Genomic DNA, 23,065 nt, shown 5'->3' on the forward strand with positions numbered 1-23,065 from the left:
TCCCTGCTGCTTTTTTTCAGGCAGGAAAATAAGTGGTTTATTCAGGGACTCCCTGACTGTTTTCCCAGCCCAGTCTCCTCCAAGCATCAGTTTCCCCCCCACCCCCCAAAAAAATGCTGACGCTGGATTCTTTAGGCTGCTGCTTTTAGAGTTGTAATTGGTACAGCCTGTAGCACATCAGCCTCGTGCACGCACACACACACACACACACACACACACACGCACGCACGCACACACACTCATGCACACACACATACACACATACACCTCCCAATCCCAGCTAAACCCGCCTGGGGCGGGGGGACAGACGAGCAACAGCCACTGGAGCAGTTGCCGTCCCACCACACTCACGAACCCAGTGGAAAATGCTTGTGTGCATCCAGCTGCTGTCTCGCAGCTCTCCAGTCCCCCTTGTCCCTGCTGCTGCACCAACCTCCTCGCCAAGGGGACGTGGGCAGGGACGCGACCCGCCGGCGGTGACCACCGCAGCCTGCTCCCCTGGGGGAGGATGCTCTCTGCTCTGAGCATGCCTGTGAGCGTGCATCCCCTGCCCAGCTCTCCGGGAGAAGATGGGACCAGATGGCAAGAGCCGGACGTGTTCGGTTCTGCGTGTCGCTGAGCGGGCACATCCCGGTCCGTGGGAGCGACCCCTGGGAGCAGGTTACAGGAGGAGGAGGAGGGTGGGGGAGCGGTGCAAGCCTTGCCTGCTCCCCCTCTTCCCCAAGGACCATGGCAGGTCCCAGGCAGGGGAAACTTGGTTTCACTGTGAAAATGGCAGGAGCAGCACTTTTCTGAGCAAGGACCGGAGCCAATCCGGGCATTGTCGGCTCAGGGGGCCAGAGCAGGGGAGCAGAGCCAGGACACCTCTCTCCACTGTTGCCTCCCATCTCCAGGGCTTCTCCGCCGGGGAACAGCACTGCTACCGCCTTTTGCCACTTACACTTAACACCAGGCCCCCGGGGTCAGCGCCTGCTCCCCCTCGGCTCCTTCCCGGCCTCGGGGCCGTCCTCACCTGCCTGGTGCTCATCCCCATCCCATCTGCCCCACAGGCAACCAACTTGTCTGATCACCTCGCGGGAACGCTGGCACTGGTCCTGCCCCGAGCCGGCCGGTCTCGAGCATGCGCCTGCTCGCGGGGCTTGGCGCTGGAGGCAGCGATGCACAGGGCTGGCTGGAGCTGCCCACGGTCCCCAGCGGAGGGAGGGCACGAGCGAGGGGGAAGGCAGGGTGGAAGTGTTCTGCGAAATACCCTGTTGCCGCGGCTGCCCTGAGGGCTCGGCCGCCCTGAGGCACTGCCCCGGGCACGGAGGCACGCGTGGGAGCGGCTCCAGTCTGCGTGCCCGGAGGGAGGGAGGGAGGCCCGGCAGCTCCGCCATGGCGCCGGGCCGTGGGGCGCTACGTGGCGATGAGGGGCACCTCGGCGGGAGGGAGGGGGAAGGAGGAGGCGTCCCCCCCGTTCAGCACGCGGTACATCAGCTCCTCCTTCTCGCGGCGCGCCTGCTCCCGCAGCTGCGACTCCTTCTCCAGGGCCCCGCGGGCGGCCAGCAGCTCCTCGGACAGCTGCCTGTGGGCAGAGGGCAGGCGCTGCGAAGGGATGCCCCGCGCCCCGCAGAGCGCCTGAGAGGGGGCAGCTCCTACAGCCCCCAGAGCACCCATGCGTCCCCCCACCACAGACCCCTCTCCCACGGGAAGTGCCACCCACGCTGGTGTCCCCCTGCCACCCCCAGCCGGCGTGCGGAGGCCTGAGGGACCGGCCGGGGCTGGGCAATTACCTGGTCATGATCAAGTGGTTCTGGGTGCGAACGTGCAGGTCCTCGTTCTCCTGCTGCAGGGTTTTCACCTTCTCCTCCAGCAGCAAGTTCTGCTCCACCTGGGGGGCCGGGAGAGCATGAGGGTTGGGGGGAGCCCTGGGGTGCCTGCCGCTGGCTCTGTGCACCCTGGACCCCCCACAGGGATGCATGCCAGCTCGCTGGGAGTGCCAGGGTGTTGCACTGAGCCTGCGGCCCCCGTGCTCTGGCTCCAAGGTGCCAGCAGCCAGAGGGAGGAACAAGGCTCCTTCCACCTCTGCTCCGGCTGCAATTTCTTCAGAGGGTGGGAAGAAGAGCTGGAAAGAGGGGAAAGCCCATCTCCGACCCGCGCTTTGAACGCACCACAGTCTCCAGGTTCAGCAGCTTCTTGTCCAGGCCATGGATGTACTCATTTTTCATCTCAATGACAAAGTGCAGGCTCTCCAGCTCCTGCTCCCAGAATGGGCTGGGGCTTCCATGCTCCTGGGGGGCAGAGGGGAGATGCAGCAGCCCGCAGCTGGCCGCGGTGCACAGACATCCTCTGCACGGCAGCTGGGAGACTGCTGTGGGCCAATGCTTGTGGCCAGCACCATTCCCCTTCCAGCACCACTCTGTACCCGCAACCTACTGCGTTTTGCCACTTGCTGCAGCCTCTCATGAGCAAGAGACCCAAACAGCCCATGCAACTCCCAGACATGGAGTTTTATCCCCCTGGCCCCAGCCCCTCCACCCCAGTGTTGGGGTCCCTCAAAGCAGCACCCCTTGCTTTGGGCCAAACTGCCGGAGGCAAGAGACTGCTGACACCGAACCCAAAGAGGCACCCATTCCTGTGTTTCCCTGCACCTCGATGTGTTTCTTGTAGTCTCTGCTCAACAGCGATTCCTCCGCCCGCTTCATCTTCTCCTGGAAGGACTTCAGCTGGGAATTCAAGGCATCTATTGTCTCCTAGGGCAGCCGAGGGGGGAAAAAAAGCAGGAAAGGAGGTGTCTAGGCTTGGAATTTCCTCTCTAGCAGGTCCCTGCTTGGCTACAGGAAGACGATGCCCCGATAACCCCCAGAGCTGGAAGTCAGGTCCCTGTGGCACCCCAGGGACTGAAGCAGCCACGCAGGAGCATGGGCACCATGGCAGAGCCAGGAGCCAGTCGCTCAAGGCCTCTGCCAGCATCCCCCCTGTTGGTACCTGTAAGGCCTCCTGGGACCTTTGGTGGGACTCTGCCAGCAGCAGCTTCTCCTGGTCGTGTGCTCTCTGGAGCTCTGTGGGGACACATGAGCTGAGTGTCACTGGTGCAAGGACACCAGAGGAGCCAGCCTGGCCTGTGCCCTGCGACACCACAGAGCGACCCGGGCTGCCGCATCTCCCTGCCCGCAGCCCCCACAGAGCGATGGGGCACCGAGCCCCGGCCTGCTGAAGGCACTCGTGAGGTGACCGGGGCTGGAGAACGGGCCGAGGCACCGACACGCAGGCTGGGGGAGGTGGAAAGCGGTCTCCTGAAGAGACTGCATCTACCTTGCAGGGTCCCTTCATGCTCTCTCTTCAGCGCGTTGAACAGCTCGGAGAGTTGCTCCTTCAGCTCCAAGTCTTTTCCCTTTTCCACCTGGAAACCACAGATAGGACAAACCCTCAGCATCTGATCTAGCGTAAGGGGTGCTCCCTCTCCCCTGGGGGACAGGCTGGGTTACTATTTTTAGCAACACTTCTCATTTCTCTGCTTATGTGAGCCAGAAACTGACATGGGGACACAAGGGATGGACAAGTGCTCTCACACATGGTGCAGCCCTGCAGCATTTTGGGCTTTCGAATGCTCCTGGCACAGCAGCCAGGGCCTGACAAGCAGAGACCAGAGCCAGGACTGTCCATGGCGGCACATCCCATGGCACGCGGGGCGACAGCTGAGGCATGGTGCGTGTCTGTGCCCTGCCTGCTCCGATGTGCAGGGGAAACTGCACCCGTGAACAGCAACAGGCAGAGCCACCTCGCTGCATCCCAGCCTCCGCCACAGCCAGCAGGCCAGCACAGCTAAGCGGGATATGGCAGGGTATGCTTATGCCATGCTTGGCTTGTGCCAGGTCCATGATAGCTGCCTGGAAAGTCCCAACCGGATGAATGATGCCCTGCTTGTGTGCTGCTCCTGAGAGTCCCACCTGAGAGCCTGCTCTTTTGTCCTACCTGGGCTTTGATGTCTTGGGCAAGTCTCTGGGTCTCTGCCTGGTGGACTTGTCTCAGTCTCTCCTTTTCCTCCTCGTGTCCTTGAAGGATTTTTTTAATCTCTGTCCTCTGCTCTTCCAGCAGTGTGGCTTTCTCCTTCCCATCTTCAGGCAATGGGGTGGCATTGGCTGCAATGTAAACGCTGCTGAAACATGGCTGGATCCTGCAAACTCAGCTAGTTTGCCTTCCTGGGCAGCTGACCCGCTGGCAGCTTGGTGGCCCAGCTTCAAGCCCTCTCTGTCCTGTCCGTACTGGACAGATACCACCCCTCTCCCCGCCCACCGCGGGCACAAATTAGCACTAATTGGGATGGCGTTGGCAGGCTCAAAGAGGACGTAGCCCAGCACCTCGTTAGGCCTCCTGCCTCAGGGATGACCGGTCTACCCAGGATGACAGGATGCAACCATCTACCTCCCCGTGCCACAGCCAGGTTGAAGTTAGAGTCATCATCCCAGCGTCCTCCCAGCTACTGTTACTAACTGCTGTCTTGTGGGGTCAATTTTACTGCTTTTAAAGATGCAATAGTGCCAAGAAAGCATGGGGGGAAAGCCACAGACTTTCTTCTCACCATTCTCTGCCTTCAAGGCTGTCAGCTCCCGTGAAGCTGTTCCCTTCGGCTGCCGGGCTTTCAGCCGTCTCTGGAAGAGAGAGAGGAGGATGAGAGGCCTGGTCCCATGCCATGCCAAGATGGAAAAATAACTGCTGATAGTTGCAGCCACGGTGGATGCACACAGCTTGCAGGCAAGCTTGAAGCTTGCACCCCACTGTTTCCTGTCTCCCCTCTCAGCCGGGCTGCTGGCACTGCTGCTGTGGGGTCGAGGTAGGATGCTTTGCCCGCGCAGAGGTCCCAGCCTCCTTTCCCGGCCACTGGGAGGCCTGTGAAACATGGAGGATGCTTGCAAACCCATCCGACAAGGTGCCAGCCCAAGATGGACTCAGGCAGTAAAACTGCTGGGGGTGGAGAGCAGGGAGCAGTTCCAGGGCTCCAGCTACAGCGCGTCCTTTCCGCCCTCCTTCCGCTGTCCTGGGATGCTCGGGGGGCCGGCCGGGCCCCGGGTGCTTTGCAACACCCACGAACACACAAATGTGCCAGTGCTTTACATAGTCTGGCCTCGAGGCAGCCTGCACTGGAGCCCAGACCCCAGGCAGGAGCAAGGAATGAAAAACGACGATGAATCAGCGGCGAGCACAAACCAAGCACAGCCTCGCGGCTCCTCAAAGGCGCGGGCAGCCGGCGGGCGCAGGGTGAGCGGTGACGTGAGGAGCGCAGGAATGCGGCGCGGAAGCCCGCCGCGGCCCTCTCACACTTTCCACGTGCGGGGCGCGGGGGGGACAGCCCAGAGCTGGCTTCAGCAGCGCGGCTCGGCACGCCTCCCTCCAGCCCCTGGATGCGCTTAATTTAGTTAGGGCGGGGGGAGGAGGAAAAAAAAAAGAGAGAGAGACAGATGCATTTTCATCTGTTGTTGGAGGATGAAAGCAAAGCTTGCTTGTTCTGCCTCCCCGGCGCGGGGGCAAATCCAGCCCTCGCCGCCCACCAGCGCCGGGGCTCCGGCACGGGCGCAGACATGCCGCGGGCGACGGGGTGCACCTGCAGGCACGGTGCCGTGCTCCGCTCTGGCCCGTAACCAACCATCCCGAGACATCCGGGGCCGGCCAGCCCGGGGCTCCCAGGCTGCCGCCGCTCCACCAGGCCGAGGGCCACGTTGCGCCGGCTGCACCCCGCCGTGGCGCTGAGCCTCCCTCGGGCCAGCACGACGCCTGGCCAAATACAAACCGGATTAGGGAGCTTGGCTGGGGAAAAAAGAAGTGCAAAGCAAACAGTCCTGCCTCCCGGCTCCTGCCAGTCTTGCGGCCCCCCCTTCCCGGCTGCATGGGAGAGGAACTGCCAGAGCGAGCAGGAAAACTTTGAGCCTCTGGGAAAGCACAGCGTTATCTTCCCTTCTATGGCTTTAGCAGACTCGGCGCTGAATTCGGCCCCAGCAGGCAGAGCGAGGAGACACGAGGCAGCCGGGACGCGCCAGGACTGCTCTCATCGCCAGTGCAGCTCCCCGGGCAGACCGAGGTATGTCCCGGGGCGCCGCCGCAGCCTTGGCAGCTCAGCCCCAGAGCAGCGCCAGCGAGGGCGGCTGCCCCTGGTGCCCAGCACGCCGGGGGTCCTGCCTGCCTGCGGGTCGTCCCACCTGAGCCCCAAAACTTCAGGCTCTTCCCAGGCGTTAAGAAAAGGACCTGGGAATTTAAATGAGAAGCAGTGCCTGTGGCTGCAGACCCCCCGTGTCTGAGCCTGGTCCGTGGAAGAAGCACAGGATGCCAGGACCACCCCCGGGCAGAGGCAGGCCCCTTTGGCCCTCTCCCGGCCTCATTTGCCCATCTTTACTGCAGAGATAAAGTTCTGCATCAGAGATCAAGCTGCTCATCATGCCAGGTCACCTCCCCACTGCCCCTGTCCAGGGCTCCCCCGGGTTTTGCCCTGCTGATTTGCATCCTGCCCCCATTTAATTCACCCCACCTAATAAGCAGGTTTGCTGGGATCCGTGCTGCCCCCCTCACCCTGGGCTCCTTCCACCACCCTGGAAAGCAAAGGGACGGCACAGAGCCTGGTGCGGAGCAGCATCTCGCCCTCCTCTGCCGGCACCGGAGTCCCTGGAGGCTTCGAGGCCAAAACACAAGGTGCTTGAGGAACCAGCTGGTCCAAATTGAAACGTCCTTCGTGCGCAGACCATTGGCAGCAGTATTTTTTTCTCAATGTCTCATCATGAAAACTTCTGAATTCAGGTTTGAAGAGGCTCCTCGTGTCAAAAGTTATCTTCTCATTTTAAAAGTTTTCTAAACAGTATCCAGCTTCTTAGAATAGACTATTTCAAAAGGCCTGGAGCAAAGCTCTTTATGGAGCAATCGGCCAGGATTTCCACCAGAGCCTGAGCCACCTCAAAACCTGTCGGCGGCTGGGAGAGCTCGTCCACGTGCCGAGGCAGCAGGCATGCGCAAAGGCAGGTGCACGCTGTCAGCCGCAGCCCATGCTTTAGCTTTTTGCATGAGGTTGTTTTTACCACATTTTTCTTCCTCTTTTCCTGTTTTACAACTACATTAGGCAACGAAACTATGCAACATTATCGTCAGAGAATGAAATCACAAAGAGAGGGGAAACGAGCAATTAAATCCCGACTCTGCTCCTAGGTAAAAAGTTTTGCTTTGCGGCTGGGGAGAGGAGTTCAGGATTTGGCCAATAACACCACTATTGCTGCGGGACCCTCAGCAGCCGCTCACCGCTGGCATGGGTCTGCTGGGCCTGTCTCCTGCCATCTGCTGCTGTTTTTTCCAGTGCAACAGTTGTAACACAAAATGAGTATCACCTCCTGCACAGTCAAATCTGCACCATGGGCTTGCAAGCTGTTAACGCCGTCCAGAAGTCGTGAGTTTTGCATCCTGACCTTTCCCTTGCTCCTGATGCTACATATACTTCCTATATCTCCAAAATAAATTTATCCCAGCGCTGGAAGCTTTCCAAGCTCTGATCCCTCAGGAAGGCATCTTGGCATCTCTCAGGAGGGGAATACGGACCGAAGGCCAGCAACAGTGAGCAGCCGCGGGAGTCGGGCGCAGACGGGGGACGGGGCGCACGGCGGGGCTCTCGTGTGGCCCCCGCCCCGGTGCGTCCTCGTCTCCCAGCTGCGTGCGGGGCAAGCGGCCGGCGGCAGGAGGGATGGATGGGGGCCAGGCGTGCAAGGAGCGCCTGGTATGCAGCCCGCCCACCCGGGCGCGAGGCTCCCCAAGGTCACCTCCGGCACAGTCCAGCCCCCGCAGCGCAGCACAGCCCCGTGCCGGACCTCCGCGCCGGGGGCCAAGGCACCCTGCTCCCTCAGCTCCCCACGTCGGTCTGTCCATCGGGACACGGGAGGGTGACGGAGCTCACCCTGCATTTCTGGTGTCTGGGCCACCCAGCCCGGATACGAGGCCACGGCTCGATGCCCTTCTGTACCCGTTTAGGGCAAGAAGGGGATTTTCGGAGGCGCTCTCAGGACTAGCCTGAGCTGCTGGCACAGCGCCAGGGCGGTTTTACGGGGCGCAGCCTCTGCTGAGCAGCCTGGCGAGCCAGGCGGCGTGCGGCTGAGCGCAGGAAGGGGCGTCCCCGGATGGCTGATCGAAATTTCCCCGTTTCGGTAAACGCGCGCTCGGCACACCTGGGGCCCCTCGCCTCCCGCTGCCCCGGCCCAAGCGCCCTCTCCGCAGCTCTCAGAGCCGCAGCCGAGCTTGGAAGCGCTGGAGCTCATGGCACAACGAGCACCGTGTATTTTCCATGACACAGAGAAGCAGCCGGGCTCGTGAGCGCTGTAAATAAAGACACTCGCTGGCTCTGGGCCTGCGGGAGCCTCCCCTGAGCCTGCTCCCCCGCCAGTACACAGGGCCACACTCACCCCTCAGGCCCTTCTCGACTTTCCTCCCGCCCTTGTCACCCTCCAGCGACTGGTCACAACCCACCGGTGCCAAGCGGCAAGTAAGCACAGCATGTCCAGCTTCACAAACAACCCCGAGGCCGACGGTGGGGCGCTCAGGCAGCCACCGAGTCACGAGCACATCAAAAAATAATAATTAGCAGCAGATCATTTCTGGAGCCGAGAGAAGGCTTCACTCGCACCAGGCTTCTCTGGTGCAGACCAACACACCGAGACCCGCCGGGGCCCGGGGAGTTCCCTGCCAAGGCGTCACCTCCAGCACGAGGGGGACATGGCACCTGGGGGGGCTCGGGGGGACAGCACAGGTCTTGGCTTAGGGACCCCATCCCTATCCTGAGCAGTACCAGCTTTTCAGGCATGAATCATCACCCCAAGGGCTGCACCCCTGGCTGTTTGGGCTTCCCAGATGTGGGGGCTCCCCCCTTGGCACAGAGGGGTGCTGGAGGGCAGGTGGCTGTTGACTCCCCCCGTGCCCGGTGCCCGAACCGCGATGCCCATGGGGCCCCGCACTGCCAGGGCGGCCGCGCTGCCCAGCCCGGCTGCTGCGCTGCCCCCCGTGGGCCGTCCCCCGCACACGCCAGGGCCCGGCGCCCCAGCGGTGCAAACCCCGGGCCTGTGCAGTCCCTGATCGCACGCAGCCTCTGACCCCACAGAAATTCTGCCTCAAGCAAACCTGACCGCACGCAACCCCCAACTCCATGCAAACCCCCACCCCACGCAAATCCAACCCCACGCAACCCCCAACTCCATGCAAACCCCAACCCCGCACAAATCCAACCCCACACAACCCCCAACTCCATGCAAACCCCAACCCCACACAAACTGAACCCCATGCAACCCACAACCCCAGGCAAACCCCGACCCCAGGCAAACCCCGACCCCACACAAACCGAACCCCATGCAACCCACGATCCCACGCAAACCCTGACCCCACGCAAACCCTGATCCCACGCAACCTGGACCCCATGCAAACTGCAACTCCACACAAACTTGACCCCATGCAAACCGCAACTCCACGCAAAGCCGACCCCACGCAAACCGGCCCCCACGCAAAGCCTGCCCCCCGCGGGCGGCCCCCGCGCACGCGGCCCCCCCGCACGCGGCCCCTACCCGGCCGGCGGCAGCCCGCGCCTCGGCGCCGGCGGGGCAGCAGCGCAGGGAGCTGCCGCGGCAGCCCATGGCCGCGGGCGCGGGGCGCTCAGCGGCGGGGCGCGGGGCGCCGCATCCCCCCGCGGCGCCGCTTCCGCTGCGCGGCAGCGACGAGCCGCCCCGGCCGGGGCTAGCAGGCAGAGGAGGAAAAAAAAAAAAAAAGTCCCCGAGCCTGCTCGCAGGCGGTGCCGGGAGAGGGTGCTCTGCACCCCCGAGCCGCCGCCGGGCAGCGCCCCCGGCCGCAGCCTGCCCGCCCCCGCCGCGCCGGCCCGGGACTCCCGGCACGGCCGTGCACCGGCTGGGAGAGCCCCGCACCGGGGTGCACCGACGAGGACTCCCTGCACCGGGGTGCACCAGCTCTGAGTCCCTTACACCGGGGTGCACCGACCAGGACTTCCTGCACTGGGGCTGCACTGACCCACGGCTCCCTGTAGCAGGGTGCTCCACCCTGGGTAGGAGGAGTGGGACCCCCCCATCCCAGGGGTGCTCCTTCTCTGGCCCCCCATATGGGGAGTGCACCCACCCTGGGCCCCCTGCATTGGGGATGCTCCGTCAGGGGCAGGCGGAGTGGGACCCCCATGCTGGGGATGTTCCGGCCTGTGCCAGGGGAGCAGGGCCCCCACGCTGGGGCTGGGGTCCAGCCAGAGCAGGGCTGCCCCCGGGCAGGGGGTGCCCTGGTGAACCCGCCCCAGCTCCACCGCGCAAGTGGGAGGAGGGGTGCGAGGGGCGAAGGCAGGGCCCAGCCTGGCTTTTGCCTTTGGCCCATGAAGTTTCTACGGAGACTCGTGCTGGTGGTGAGCTCACGGTGTTCCCGCGGCAGCAGCCCTGCTCCGGGGGTAGCTGTGCTGGCTGAAGGATGCTTCCGGTGTTGCCCGCACTGCTTGGGGGACTGCAGTCTGTCCACCCCCACGCTGGGGTACCCCAAACACCCCAATGCTGGGCCTGCAGCTGGGTGCCCGTTTCCAGGAGGAAATCCTGAGGTTTGGAAACGGGTCCTGAGAGGAGGGGGAAACACGGGGGCCGGAGAGTGCCCTGTCCGAAAATTAGGAGGGGAGGCAGGTTCCTTTAAATATTTCAGTTCTGATGATGCCTTTTTAGCAGTATGGAATAACTGACATTTCTAAATGCAAATACATTCCCACATGAAAAATCAAACTTTCCCATCCAGCACTGCTGAAGTAGGAGCATTTCAGCCTGCTCACGAGTTTGCCCTGATGGAAACATCGCCAGTTTTTCTCAACAAGTTTCTATTTTGCCATTTTCCAAATAACCCCTGGGAGACGTCCAAGCCACCTGCTGCTGAGGGCGCTCCTGTGGCTGGTCGCCAGTGCGGCTGCCAGGCTTTTTCGCGGCTGAGGCTGGCCCTGTTGCACCTGTGACAGGACATGTCCACTCCCCGGGGAAATTGTGAAATGCCGGTGTGGTACCAGGGCAGGAAAACAAGGTGCAGCGCCAGGTTTGTGGGAGTCTCCCAGGGACTGGTGGGACCAGTTGCCTGTGTCCTTTCAGGTAGGTGCTGCGTAATCCGGATGAAGTTTCGTGAGTCAGATCTGCTTCCTGGCACTCAGCTCCCACAGCACGGCCGGTTTGGAAACTTATTAAGAGCATCTCAGGTCTTATCACCTTAAATATTGCATACATGGGACAAGTCTCCTTCCCTGAAAGAGAGTATTGTCTGGCTTAGAAGATCATTTGATGCGCCTTAAATATTGCATAGATAGGACAAGTCTCATTCTCCGAATGAGAGTATTTACTTGTCCAGCTTAGAAGATCCTTTGATGGATAAAAGGCTCATCAGGGCAAGGCACTGGTCTCCACCTCTCCAGGGTTAAGTAAAAATCCTGGTGCAGATTTCAGAGACTTGAGGCCTGTGTGTGGAAGCACAGAGACACACGCACGTTTCTGGGCTGAATTTGCATCCGCTGGTGCTGTAGCTATGAACAGAAGCAAATAGCTGTGTGTCCAACTGGCGTGGTGTCCTGCTTGTGCACGCAACATGCTGGTGCACGTTTGCACGTGTGCTCGTGGTAACTCCTGCTTTCAGTGGGACCCTGGGCAGCCCGGCAGGGCCTCCCCTCTCCCTAGCGCCGCCGGCTCCTGGGCTGTGCTGTGCTGAGCTTGCCCCTGTCAGAAAAAAAAGTCTGTTTCTATAAACTACCGACTTTTGCAGAAGAGGCAGCACCAGATAAGGTTACATCCTTCCTTCAGCCTGCAGGTTCATCCATGGTGCTGCCTGCCCAAGTCATCAGTCTCTGCTGCCCCAAAGGTTTCTTAATTTAGCTTTATTTTATCAATTCCTCCATTTCTCGAGTCTTTCCTGTGTGGGCTGCGCAGGATGTGTCCTTGCTGGAGAGATTTCCCCTACCAATCCTGATCAGTATCAACCCAACCCCCCTCTGCTGCTTTCCCCTGCCCCAGCACGCTGGTGATCTGCTCCCTTTGCAGGGCAGCGGTTAAACAGCCCACAGCTTTTCTGCCCAGCTGAGAGCAAAGCGACGGGGCTCCACGGGGCGCAGGAGCGGGACGAGTAGCCCTAACGGCTGGCTCATCCTTGTTCCCTTAGCTGGACCTTGGAGCAGGGAGCGCTTTCTAAGGGGTGGGAAAATGCTACCCCCTTGTTTCCTGCACGTTGTGGGGATGCTGGTGCTACCCCTGTCCCAGTCCACAGGCGATCCTCCTCCATCCTCCTCTCCCCATCAGCAAAAGCAACTGGGAGACAGCGAGAAGGCCCTGAGCGCTGGGGGACGCTCTGCCGGGAGGAGCGGAGCCGCCTGGCCCCACCAGCCACTGCTCGGCCCCAGCCTTGGGCCGATAACGTGGGCAGGTCGGGGATTTCATTCCCGGCAGCCCGGGGCCAGCGAGACATTTAGCAAGCGCGTGTTTTCACAATTTCCCTGGGTCCCCAGGGATGATAGTGGCTGGAGATATCTCAAGGGGTTTGACTGGAAAAATGATCCGGGGAAGGTTTATCTCATCCTTGGCTGAATTGCCGTAAATGGGATAACAGCCGACCTGATGGGGAGTTATTTTGTGCCAATGTTAATTTAAAGTGTTTGCCAAAGCTCACGGATAAGAGAAGTATTTACACAAGCTGACGAAGCGTCTCCGCTCTCCGCAGTTTTAGCTGGCAGGGAGTGGTCAGGACGGAGGGGGCACAAGCCGGCGTCGGTACGAGCTCGTAGGCTGTCTGTGCAGCAGGTCGGGGCGCCCGGCCGCGGTGCGGGGCTGAAGGGGTGTCTGTGTGCAGAGGGGACCGCTCACGCACCGCCTGCCATGGCTCCCCTGCTCTTGCCACCTGCTCTGCTCCAAAGGGACGCTCAGCCCAAGTCCCGTGCTCTCTTTGGGGTGGGAGACCTGAATTATGGCTGCGCAGTAGCGCCCCACAGAGGCTTCCCCCGAGGGGCTCACGGCCCCTCACGCTGCTCCAGGGGCATCAGGGGCACTCGCTCCCCACTGTGTGAATTCAGTTTATACCTGAAACGATTTTCAGGACATGAATTTTGCCAGATGAAAATAAGATTTACTGCAGGAAGCAGATACTTGATGCAGTCATTCTTTCTTACGTATTTCTTTTTTTCAAAACCTAGTCTTCTGACAAAAAAAACGGGGGGGGGGGGGGAGAAGAAAGATTTTGCTGGAAGATTTTTGGCCAGCTCAACATGCGGCTGAGGAGCCAGCCTGCGGCAACGCTCCCCCCGGCCAAGGAGGCCCATTGGGCCTCTGCATGGGACCAGGCTGGACCCACTCCAGCCCCAACCCGCAGGGAGAGGGTGGTCTGTGGTTGTGCTCTGTGGCCACGCACATCGTCTGCAATCATTTGTTTTTGTAAATGAGACATAAAGAAATCATTAACATTGTTGCTGTTCTTTGCTGGCTCTCCTCAATGCAAATCAAAGGCCAGATCTGCAAGACCTCGTGACTTGGGCTTTGCATGGCGCAAGATAACTCAGAAAATCCTTTGCACTGGAGAGCGTCCTGCATGTGCTGGAGCCCAAGAAAAAAGCCGCAGACTGCTCTGGTTGTACCTGCGGGAGGTCCTGGCTCTCGGGAGTGCCGGCTCGAGGTCATACATGCTTCTGCTTTTAGAAGGCAAAGTGATTTGAAATCATTCCTGCCTCTGTCTGTGTTTTTCAAACAAAATGACGTGGGTTAACTTGTCTTAATAGTTCTTTACTCTTTTTTTCTCTTTTCCAAGGGCAAAAGTGGAAGCAGAGATCAATGCCAGGCGATAACTTGCACTCTCACTCCCAGGAAGAGCGCGGCCGCAGCAGGCGGCGGGCGGGAGGACGGGGCCCGCGGGAATGGTGCTATTTATTCCTCGCCCTTAAGCCTCTGAGGACCGGTCGCGACGCAGTTGTCACTGCGGGGCTGGGTAGCCCCCGCTGTGCGGGGCCCCGGCCCGCTCCCGCGCCCTACGCGCATGCTCCCAGCCGGCCTCGCTACTAAATAAGGATGAGCGGCTAAAAATAGAGGCGAGCTGGGGTCCGGACAAGCCACGCGACCCATCCCAGGGCCTGGGAGCCCTCCTCCCGCGGGGGCGCACGGCGCTGGATACCCGAGGGGCGCCTCGCGGGCATCTGCCAGCAGGGCTCCAGTATCCCGCCATGCCCGAGGAGGCAGGGGCCCACGCTCGCCCCCGGCATGTGGTGCGGAGAAGGTCAGCGTGGCCAAGTTTGGACTGGGATCTGTTTGCTCTTGGTCTATTCCGTGTCAGGAGGTGGCTCTGAGGCTCTCCTGGGTGACGGGGGCTCGGTGGAGCGGAGAGCCGAGCCCTGGCGTGCCGTTACGGATGGTAGCCCTGCCTTGTGGTGAGTTCCTGGCCCCGGCGGGGGACAGCTGGGATCCACATGTGAGGGGAGAGCTGAGCTGTGGCCAGGAGGGGCCTGCTTGGAGGTCCGAACTGCACCTCGGAGGAGAAGAAAGAGTTGAGACCTGCCACACTCATATCCTGTGTGGTCAGTCGGCTCAGCCCCTTCCAGCCTCTCGGTGCCCAAGAGACGCATGGAGGGTCCAGCCACGGCTTCTCGGAAAGCGAGCGCTGGGTCAGGACGGTCCTTCTGCCACAGGGGCACTCGTGGGCATCTGCCAGGGTCCAGGCAGCCTGCTGGGCCAGGAAGCCGGGGATGTGCCCCTTCCGCCCCCCATCACCTCATGCTGTCAGATGATCCACCCTCTCTCCTCACAGGGGTGGCAGGAGGGAGCTCAGGCTTTCAACAGAAAAAAAACACCCATTCACCAGAATCTGGGGGAAATTGTATTCCAGAGTCATTCATGACTTAGAGCAGTTGCGTGGTAGCAGCTGGGCTCATTCCAGTATGACAGACAGCTTGGGGGAGCTCTGGATGGAAAATGGGTGCTGGAAGGGGCAAGGATGGAAGAGGGGGGCATTAAACGCCAAAGCGGTGGAGAGAGGGGCAGTGGGTAGCAGGGTGTCTCTTTATTGTTGCAGCAAGCTGCTGCCCGGTGTCTGGGTACTTCCACGCTCCCACACCACATGTGGCATCATATCTGGTCTCTCAAGTGTCTCCTTTTCCTCTCTAGTTGCCACCTGTCCTGTGCTGAGGAGGCTGCACTGGAGCTGGAGAGGGCCAGTGCAAGTCCACGGCGAGTGCCAAGCCCATCACAGAACCACAGAATGGTTGAGGTTGGAAGGCACCTCTGGAGATCATCTGGTCCAACACCACCTGCTCAAGCAGGATCACCTAAAGCACATTGCTCAGGATCATGTCCAGATGGCTTTTGAATATCTCCAAGGATGGAGACTCCACAACCTCTCTGGGTAACCTGTTCCAGTGCTCTGTCACCCTCACTGTAAAGCAGGTTTTTCTCATGTTCAAACGGAACTTCCTATGTTTCAGTTTGTGCCCGTTGCCTCTTGTCCTATCGCTGGCACCAATGAAAAGAATCTGGCCCCATCCTCTCTACAGCCTCCCTTCAGATACTTATACACATTGATAAGATCCCCCTCAGTCTTCTGCTCTGTGGGCTGAACATCCCAGCTCTCTCAGCTTTTCTTCATATGAGACATGCTCCAGTCCCTTAATCATCTTAGTAGCCCTTCGCTGGACTTGCTTCAGTAGCTCCATGTCTCTCTTATACTGGAGAGAAGTCCTTTATCTAGGTCATTGATGAATAAATTAAACAGTACTGGACCCAGGATTGACACCTGGGGGACACTGCTAGCTCCAGGCCTCGAACTAGACTTTGTGCCACTGATCACAACCCTCTGAGCTCTGCCTTTCAGCCAGTTCTCAATTCACCTCACTGTCTGCTCATCTAGCTCGCACTTCCTGAGCTTGCCTATAAGGATGTTATGGGAGACAGTGTCAAAAGCCTTACTGAAGTCAGGGTAGATAACATCCACTGCTCTCCCCTCATCTATCCAGCCAGTCATTCCATCTGAGAAGGCTATCAGGTTCATTAAGCATGATTTCCCCTTTATGAATCCATGCCGACTACTCCTGATCACCTTCTTATCCTCCACATGCATGGAGATGGCATCCGGGATGAGCTGCTCCATCACCTTTCCAAGGATCGAAATTAGGCTGACCTGCCTGTAGTTCCCTGGGTCCTGCTTCTTGCCCTTTTGAAGACCTTGCACGTGCTGCAGCTGCCACAGCTGGCCCGTGCAGGACAGGCGGCTGCCGGAGCGGGAGATGGGCTGCCGGAGCCACTGGCCAGGCCAGAGGGTTGGCACAGGGGGAGAGGGCCTGGCCACGGCTGGGCAGCGGGGTGCATCCCGTGCCAGCCTCCCGTCCCCGGCAGCCCTGCCGTGCCGGCAGGGGGGAGGCCCGGATGCCTGGGAAGACGCTGCTTCCCGTCCCGGCTTTCGCGCAGCTCCAGTCCTGTGCTTGGCAAAAAAAAAAAAAAAAAAAAAAAAAAAGGGTGGGGACGGGGAGGGAAAATCTCTGAGCAAATGCAAGCGGAGGGAGGAGAATCGTGGGTGGGCCGGACGAGCAGCTAAGAGGGTGCATCCCTGCTGCAGCCGGCGTGCTGGGCCTGCCCTGTCGCCCGTGCGCCGCATCCAGAGCCGGCGGGCACCGTGCTGCAAGCAAGCCCTGCTCAGGCGGCGCGCAGTGGCCTCGCTGCCCCCAGCTCGTGCTTCGCCTCCCTGGTCTGTGCCGCCCAGGCCGCGCTCGCGAGCCGCCGCCGCCATGCGAGCAGCGCTGCTGGCTCTCTGCGCCCTGCAGCTGTGCCCAGCTGTGCGCGGCGGGCGGGGGCGCCCGCAGGTCGTGGTGGAGCGGAGCGGGGCCGGGAAGCTGAGGAAGGTAGGAGGTGTGAGACCCCTTCACCCTGCTTCCGCTTCTGCAGGGAGCGGCACGCACGGGGCTGGCGGTGCGGGTGCGGGGGCCTCGCGGGGGGCACCCGGGTGCTTTACGGGGCGAGCAGCAGCGGCGGAGTGACGCGGCCCTGCAGGAAAAGCCTTCCCTGTCCTGCTGTGCTTCGCAAGGGGTCAGAAGCGATTTCTGCCTGGCGCAGGACGAGGGCTCACAGTGGCCAACACGCGCCAGCTCTGCCACCCGGGTGGCGGGGCAGCAAGGGTCGGATCGATCGTGTTGCTGGGAGCAGGGCTGGAGATGTGTCTGGAGTTCAGCCTTGCCTCTTCTCCCGGCAGAAGGGAGTTTCAGCTTGGGCAAACCATTTGGCACTGAAATGCCCAGCTGACCTCTTTGCATTTAGCTGGGCTTGAAGAGCGGCATCTCAGCGAGTCTGATTTCAGCCCTTCACTCCATCCGCGTTTCCCAGCTCACCAGCTCGCACCGCTGCCGTGTTCCCACACGTGGTGTTGGGTCAGATGAATCAACGCGCACGAATTAGGAGATGCACAGAAAATATCCTTGCAGTTCTGGGGGACATGGGGATCTCCGCTTGACTTTTGGCTAGCATGGAGCATCCCTTTCCTTTCAGGAAAGCCAATGTTGCTGGGAAGGGACAGCCAGGCTGGACAGGCTGAGGGTGGCTATGTGGGGCAGCAGCAGGGTTTGGGTGACCCCGCAGCTCGGCACGGCTGCGCACACGCGCTGCCGCACTGAGCTGCCCGAGGAGCTGCTCCACCCGCCAGTCCGCCTGCCGGGCTCACCTGCCCCTTGCCAAATTTGGCAGGGCTCGCAAGGAGCCTGCGGCCTCGGCGATGGGGCCAGGGAGGGCTGGGCTGGGCCGCGTGGGCAGCGCTGCCCGACGGGTCTCGGCGCTGGCGCCAGGGATGCCACCTCCACCGGCCCAGCCGGTGCCACCGGCAGTGGCTGCGGCTCTCTGCTGCGGCAGGCAGGGAGAGCCCCTGCCGCCACCAAACCTGCTGGGGTGGGCAGCCCGGAGCCGCCTGCACCGCAGGGAAATACCTGCAGCTGGGCTGGTGCCTGGTCAGGGTGGCACAGGAGCTCAGCTCCCGGCATGATACGTGCCAGCGCTGTGGTTTAAGGGGTGGCCGTCTGGATGCTCGCCCCCACATTTCAGTTCTTCTTTAGGTTCTTTAAATACCACTTCTGCTTTAGCTGCTTCCATCTGGCCGCGAGGTTCCCAAAGCAGAGACTTCCCCAAGGCCTGGCAACTGGCCCGTGGCAGTAGCCCCTCGCCTCCTCCCGGGGCGGCCGGGCACGGTGTGGTGCTGAGGGCCATCAGACCCATCTGCTCCGCGTGTTGCTTCGGGCACCGCAGCCACCCAGGGACGGGACGAAGCTGTTTTCCAGGCTCAGCCAGAGAGTCATTAAACTGGTTGAGCTGCCACGCGCGGAGGTGTCTGGGGAGCGGAGGTGCCGACCGCGCGAGTGAGTCAGGCTCCTCTGCCTCCGCTCCGCAGCAGGCCGTATGGAAATGCTGAGCAGGTTTTGAAGCGTAAAGCACGAGCGCGGCTCCCGCTCCTGCACAGGATTGCATGGCAGGAGTCGGTGGACCAGGCGCTGAGTGAACAGGCCGGGCTGGTTCTCCCTCCCCGCAGCGAGCTTTTCGCTTCGGGCTGGTTGGGGCTCAGTTCAGAGGCTGCACGAGTCCAGGCGAGCTCCCTGGGGAGCCCGGCAGCTCCCGCCCAGCGCGGCCGCTGCTGTCCCCGCGGTTTCTCCTGGGCTCTTGCACCTCCGGTTTCACCGGCATCTCATTAAAGTTGGCATGAAATTTGACTTTTACCTTGTGCATGCGAAGCGCTTTGAGTATGGCCTAACAGATGGTTTGGAAATTGCAGCAAGGGAACATGCAGTAAAAAGGATAGAAAGGAGTTTTGTTACAATTATTATCTAAAGGAAAGAGTTTCTAAAATGCCTTTAGACTTGTGGAAGTCAAAGAGCAGGTGAAGCATCTCCTCAGCCTTTGGGGGCCTGAGGCTCCTTTGCGCCGTGTTTGCGAGCAGCCCCGCATGGCAGCGGACGCGTGGGTGCAGGGCGTCCTCCAGCCCCCGAGCAACGTCTGGGGCCCATCCCGGCCCCAGCGCCTGGGGGACGCGGGCCAGCACCCCGGGGCACCCTGTGGCGCTGAGTCTGAGTCCTGTCCCTTGACACCGCAGGTCGGAGGCTTCTCCTGGGAGAACTGTGGTGATGGGAAGGATCCAGTGGTGCTCCAGAGCCTCTCCGTGGCGCCGGACCCCATCACCATCCCGGGGCACCTGCGGATCAGCGTCGCCATCAACAGCAGCAAGGCGCTGACCTCCCCGCTGAAGGTAGGTGCCAGGGACCCGCGGGGCTGAGGTGCTGCCTGGGGCGGCAGGGAGCCCGCGGAGGTGCCGGGAGCTGTGACGTGCCCGGGAACGAGCAGCCCGTGGAGGGAGCTGGGCATGTGGAGCCGTGCCGGGCTGGACAAAGCGCAAAGCTTTGTCAGCGGCGCAGCCAAGGCTGGAAGGAGGGAAGAGAAACCCGTGGGAAGAGAGGAACCAAAAGCGGGAAGAAGGCGGCCGGGAGGTGGAGGCATGTGATGGCCCCACAGATGCCCAGGGGCAACGGGAGTGTGGCTCCCCCCTCGGATCACAAGGCTCCCCACAAGGGCTGGGATCATCTCTCATCCCATCCCTGTGTGCCACGGGGCGCTGAGGTGGATGGCGTCAGCGCCGTCCCGATCGTCCCCGCGCAGCCGCCCGGGCTCTGTGCTCGCGGGGCTTGCCAAGGCCAGGGCAGTGCTGGGCTCTGCCGGGTGGCCGGGGCTGGCACGTCGCAGCTGGGTGCGGGGCGCTGCGGTGGGACCGGAGGTGCGAGCTGGTGCCTCCTGCAGTGCTGTGGGAGGTGGCCCTGCCGGCACCTTGGGTGATCGGTGCTGTAAAGAGCCTGGAGGAAACCACATGATTTTTGAGAACAGGGGAGGAGAAGTTTAATCTCCGCTGAGCCACGCTTGGTGAGACACTTGCAGCCCTCAGGGAGGTCTCCCATGTTGTTTCACCCTGCATTTTACCCCTCCTGCTGTGAACTGGCCCATCAGCTTGCAAACGGGCTGGTTTTGAGCTCAGTTGTGCTGGTGCAAATCCGCGCTTACCCTGCTCCCTGCAGCCACCCAAGACGCAGGCCGGTGTGCGCGCTAAGCCCCAAAGCAGAGGGCAGAGGGCTGAGTGGAAGCGGAGGAGGGATGGGGTGGGATGCGGCAGAGGAGCCGCAGGGCACTGGCGCCTGCGGGCTGCCCCGGTGTCCGACCTCCTTCCTTCCAGGTGATTGTGGTCATGGAGAAGGCGCTGGGCGATTTCTGGGTCCAGCTGCCCTGCATTGAACAGCTGGGCAGCTGCACCTACAGCGACATCTGCGCCATGCTGGACAACCTCATCCCTCCGGGGATGACCTGCCCGGAGCCCCTCCTCACCTACGGCATCCCTTGCCACTGCCCCTTCAAAGCGGTAAGCTCAGCGCCGAGCTGCCTGGCCGTGCCCTGCACCGCCTGCCCGGTGCCGCAGCTGCGCGGGACCATGGTCCATCTCCTCCCGCCTCCCCTCGGCTGCCATGTGGCTGCTGCCCCCACACCGGCGCTTTTCCAGCTGGAGCTGCTGCCTTGCTGCGGCGCCGGGCGCTGAAACGCCTTTCAGTGCTGCCGTGTCGGGGGCAGCTGAGAGGGACGGGGGCAGTGCTGGGTGTTTTGGGAATTTTGGCCGGGGAATTTTGGCCGGGGCCACCACTGACATCTCAACCTACACCTCCCCTCTCCGCAGGGCTCCTACTCGCTGCCAGCCAGAGACTTCCTGCTGCCTGACATCCAGCTGCCCTCCTGGATGACCAATGGCAACTACCGCGTCCGCACAGCCATCAGCAACAACGGGGAGGAGCTCGCCTGCGTCAGGCTGACCTTCTCCCTGCAGGAGCAGTGAGGGGCCGGGGGTCTCACCCCTGCCCGACGCCCCCTCCGCCGTTCCCCGAGGCGCGCGCCCTGGCACCCACTGCGGCCCACCCTCACTCCACTCCCCCCACTGCCGTTCCCGCTCCAGCCCCCCACCTTGGCCCTCCTCTTGCTCCTGAAACGAAACACCGACCTCCAAGGCAAGGGGAGGGAGAGCCTTTGGGTGGGCTGGCGAGGCGCCGGTCCCGGGACGTGTCCCCGATTCCTGCTGCTTTATGTCCCCCCCATCCTGGTGAACAGAGAAGGGCCCCCAGCTGTCCCGCTCCACCCCAGAGCCACCACCAGCATCCCCTGCCAGGGCAAAGCCGTCCTCGAGCACCCCCAGCCTTTCGGAGGGGACGGGGGCAGGGCAGTGATTTTTTACCTGTTTTCAATTCTTTTTCTCTTAATCCCATCAGGGGAATTTTAGACAAAAGCATTCCAGGGAAAAGCAACCCGTATTTCTTGAAAGAAGAAGGGAGGGAGCATTTGGAAAGGGAGTGTTGGGATTTGCCTGGGGGCTGTCTCATGCCTCCGGCCCCCAGGCAGGCTGGAGGGTGCAGGATTAGCTACAAGGGTGCCCCCCACTCGCCCCTACCTCCTCCGGCCGGGCCACGACGTGCAGAAGCATCCACGAGAGACCCGTCCCCAGAACGGCAGCTCCGGGTCCCCTTCCAGCAAATCCCCCCCCCCCCCCCCCCCCCCCCGTGCGCGGGGCCAGCTCCGGAGACGACCCTGCTGAAAGCAGCCACCCCTGCGAGGGAGAAGGAACTGAAAACACGTAACCCCCGAGCGGCCTTCGCGCTCTCAGGGTACCGCATGACTCACGCTGCTCCTCACGGGGGGAGAGGAGTCCGGACGCCGCCGGCTCCCGCGCTGCGGGGCATGACTACGGCAGGCGGCTGGGGCACAGCCTCACCGAGGACGCGTCCTCCTCATCTCCTTTTCAAGCCCTAACTCCGGCAAGGGTGAACGTTTTAACCACAGCCTCTACGGAGCTGCTTCTTGAAGGCGCTTGCACGCATCGGTGCACGTGCTTGTGGCGGGCAAAGCATGCAGCCTCTCCCACACCGCAGCACGCACCCGTTGCCCTTGGAAATGGGCTGAAATGAGTGTTTTCCACAGGCTGGGGTGATGCAAAACACAGTTTAGTACCTACCCCACGAGCTTTGCTGGGGAGGCTGCGCAGATCTGCCCCAGCAGCCGCGGGGGGGGGTTGTTCTGAACTGTTTATTTATTGCAGCCCCTTGACATCGGTGAGCGAAACTTGTTTCCCACAGCACCGGGCCCCTTGGCTGCAGAAGGTCAGCCCCTGACTCCATCCCTCGGGTGACCGGATGGACGTCCACCATGCAGCCAAAACGCCGGCATCCCTCACTGGACAAACGCGCAGCCGGTGATGTGGCAGGCATGTGTATGCGCTGGATCGCCCCGTGCTGCCAGCCGGTCCCCCCTCCGTGACCGCTGTGTGCTCCTGCCCATGGCGGCAGGCGGGCAGCGCCATCCTGGGCGCGCGGGGGACGCCACGGGGGGGCTGCGTGCGGGGCAGGCTGCCGGTCCCATCCCACCACTCGGAGGGCTGGCTGGGACCAGGGGGTGGCCCTTGAAGAACAGCAGCCTGCTCGGGTGGCCTTCAGCCGCGGCGCAGCTCCTCCCATCTGGCTGCTGAGCCTCCGATCACCTTATTTAGTATTTCTGTCTGGTCTTCCTCGAGCGCTTCGTATGCCTTCGCTCCTGCGCGCTGCCCTGGCAGAGAGCGGAGCCCAGGCTGTGGGTGCTCTGCAAGGCTCCCAGCACCTTTTTGCACCCTGAGCTTGTGCCACTTCATACGGCCACTGCCTTCGGCTGGGATTTGTTTTGCCTAGAGAAGTGCTAACCAACCCACCCGCTGCTTCGCTGCTTCGCTGCTCAGCGCGCCCGCCAAGGAGGCACCTCCTCTCGGGCAGCCACTGCAGGTTCTTAATAAATCTTTTTCCCTGAAAATTGCAGTTGATGCCTCTTGGTGCTTGGAGCGAACTAGGGAGCCAGATTTGCTTTCCTTGGGATGGTGGTGACGTGGCTTTGGGCCGGTGGAAACAAAAGTGGTGGTATCAGAGGCGATCAACAGCAGCCTGGAGCCGGCTGCCTGTGCAAGGCTTGCGGTGGATCTGCACATGCTCCCCCTGCAATACAGCACCACGCAGCCGAAAGGCACAACC

At 61.6% G+C, this 23,065-nt stretch overlaps 2 protein-coding genes across 3 annotated transcripts; one reads left to right on the forward strand and one right to left on the reverse strand.

The window, feature by feature from the left end:
• Window positions 1–397: 397 nt before the first annotated feature.
• On the reverse strand, window positions 398–9,761 carry CCDC69 (coiled-coil domain containing 69). 2 transcript variants are annotated; one of them, XM_064520895.1, is made up of 9 exons: window positions 9,555–9,761; window positions 4,562–4,631; window positions 3,955–4,121; window positions 3,295–3,382; window positions 2,968–3,041; window positions 2,631–2,732; window positions 2,151–2,270; window positions 1,773–1,870; window positions 398–1,564 (listed from the first exon to the last, which is right to left on the reverse strand). In XM_064520895.1, the coding sequence occupies exons 1-9, from the start codon at window positions 9,621–9,623 to the stop codon at window positions 1,396–1,398; spliced, it is 957 nt and encodes a 318-aa protein (XP_064376965.1). In that variant the 5' UTR covers window positions 9,624–9,761; the 3' UTR covers window positions 398–1,395. The 2 variants fall into 2 exon arrangements, with proteins under 2 accessions (XP_064376965.1, XP_025974379.2); XM_026118594.2 differs by lacking the exon at window positions 9,555–9,761 and having other exon boundaries at window positions 4,562–5,320.
• Window positions 9,762–16,495: 6,734 nt separating this feature from the next.
• Window positions 16,496–22,855, forward strand: GM2A (ganglioside GM2 activator). Its single transcript, XM_026118678.2, has 4 exons — window positions 16,496–16,861; window positions 19,087–19,239; window positions 20,212–20,394; window positions 20,704–22,855. The coding sequence occupies exons 1-4, from the start codon at window positions 16,748–16,750 to the stop codon at window positions 20,857–20,859; spliced, it is 606 nt and encodes a 201-aa protein (XP_025974463.2). The 5' UTR covers window positions 16,496–16,747; the 3' UTR covers window positions 20,860–22,855.
• Window positions 22,856–23,065: the final 210 nt, after the last annotated feature.

This window comes from Dromaius novaehollandiae, chromosome 15, assembly GCF_036370855.1.
Source record: "Dromaius novaehollandiae isolate bDroNov1 chromosome 15, bDroNov1.hap1, whole genome shotgun sequence".
Classification (NCBI taxonomy): domain Eukaryota; kingdom Metazoa; phylum Chordata; class Aves; order Casuariiformes; family Dromaiidae; genus Dromaius; species Dromaius novaehollandiae.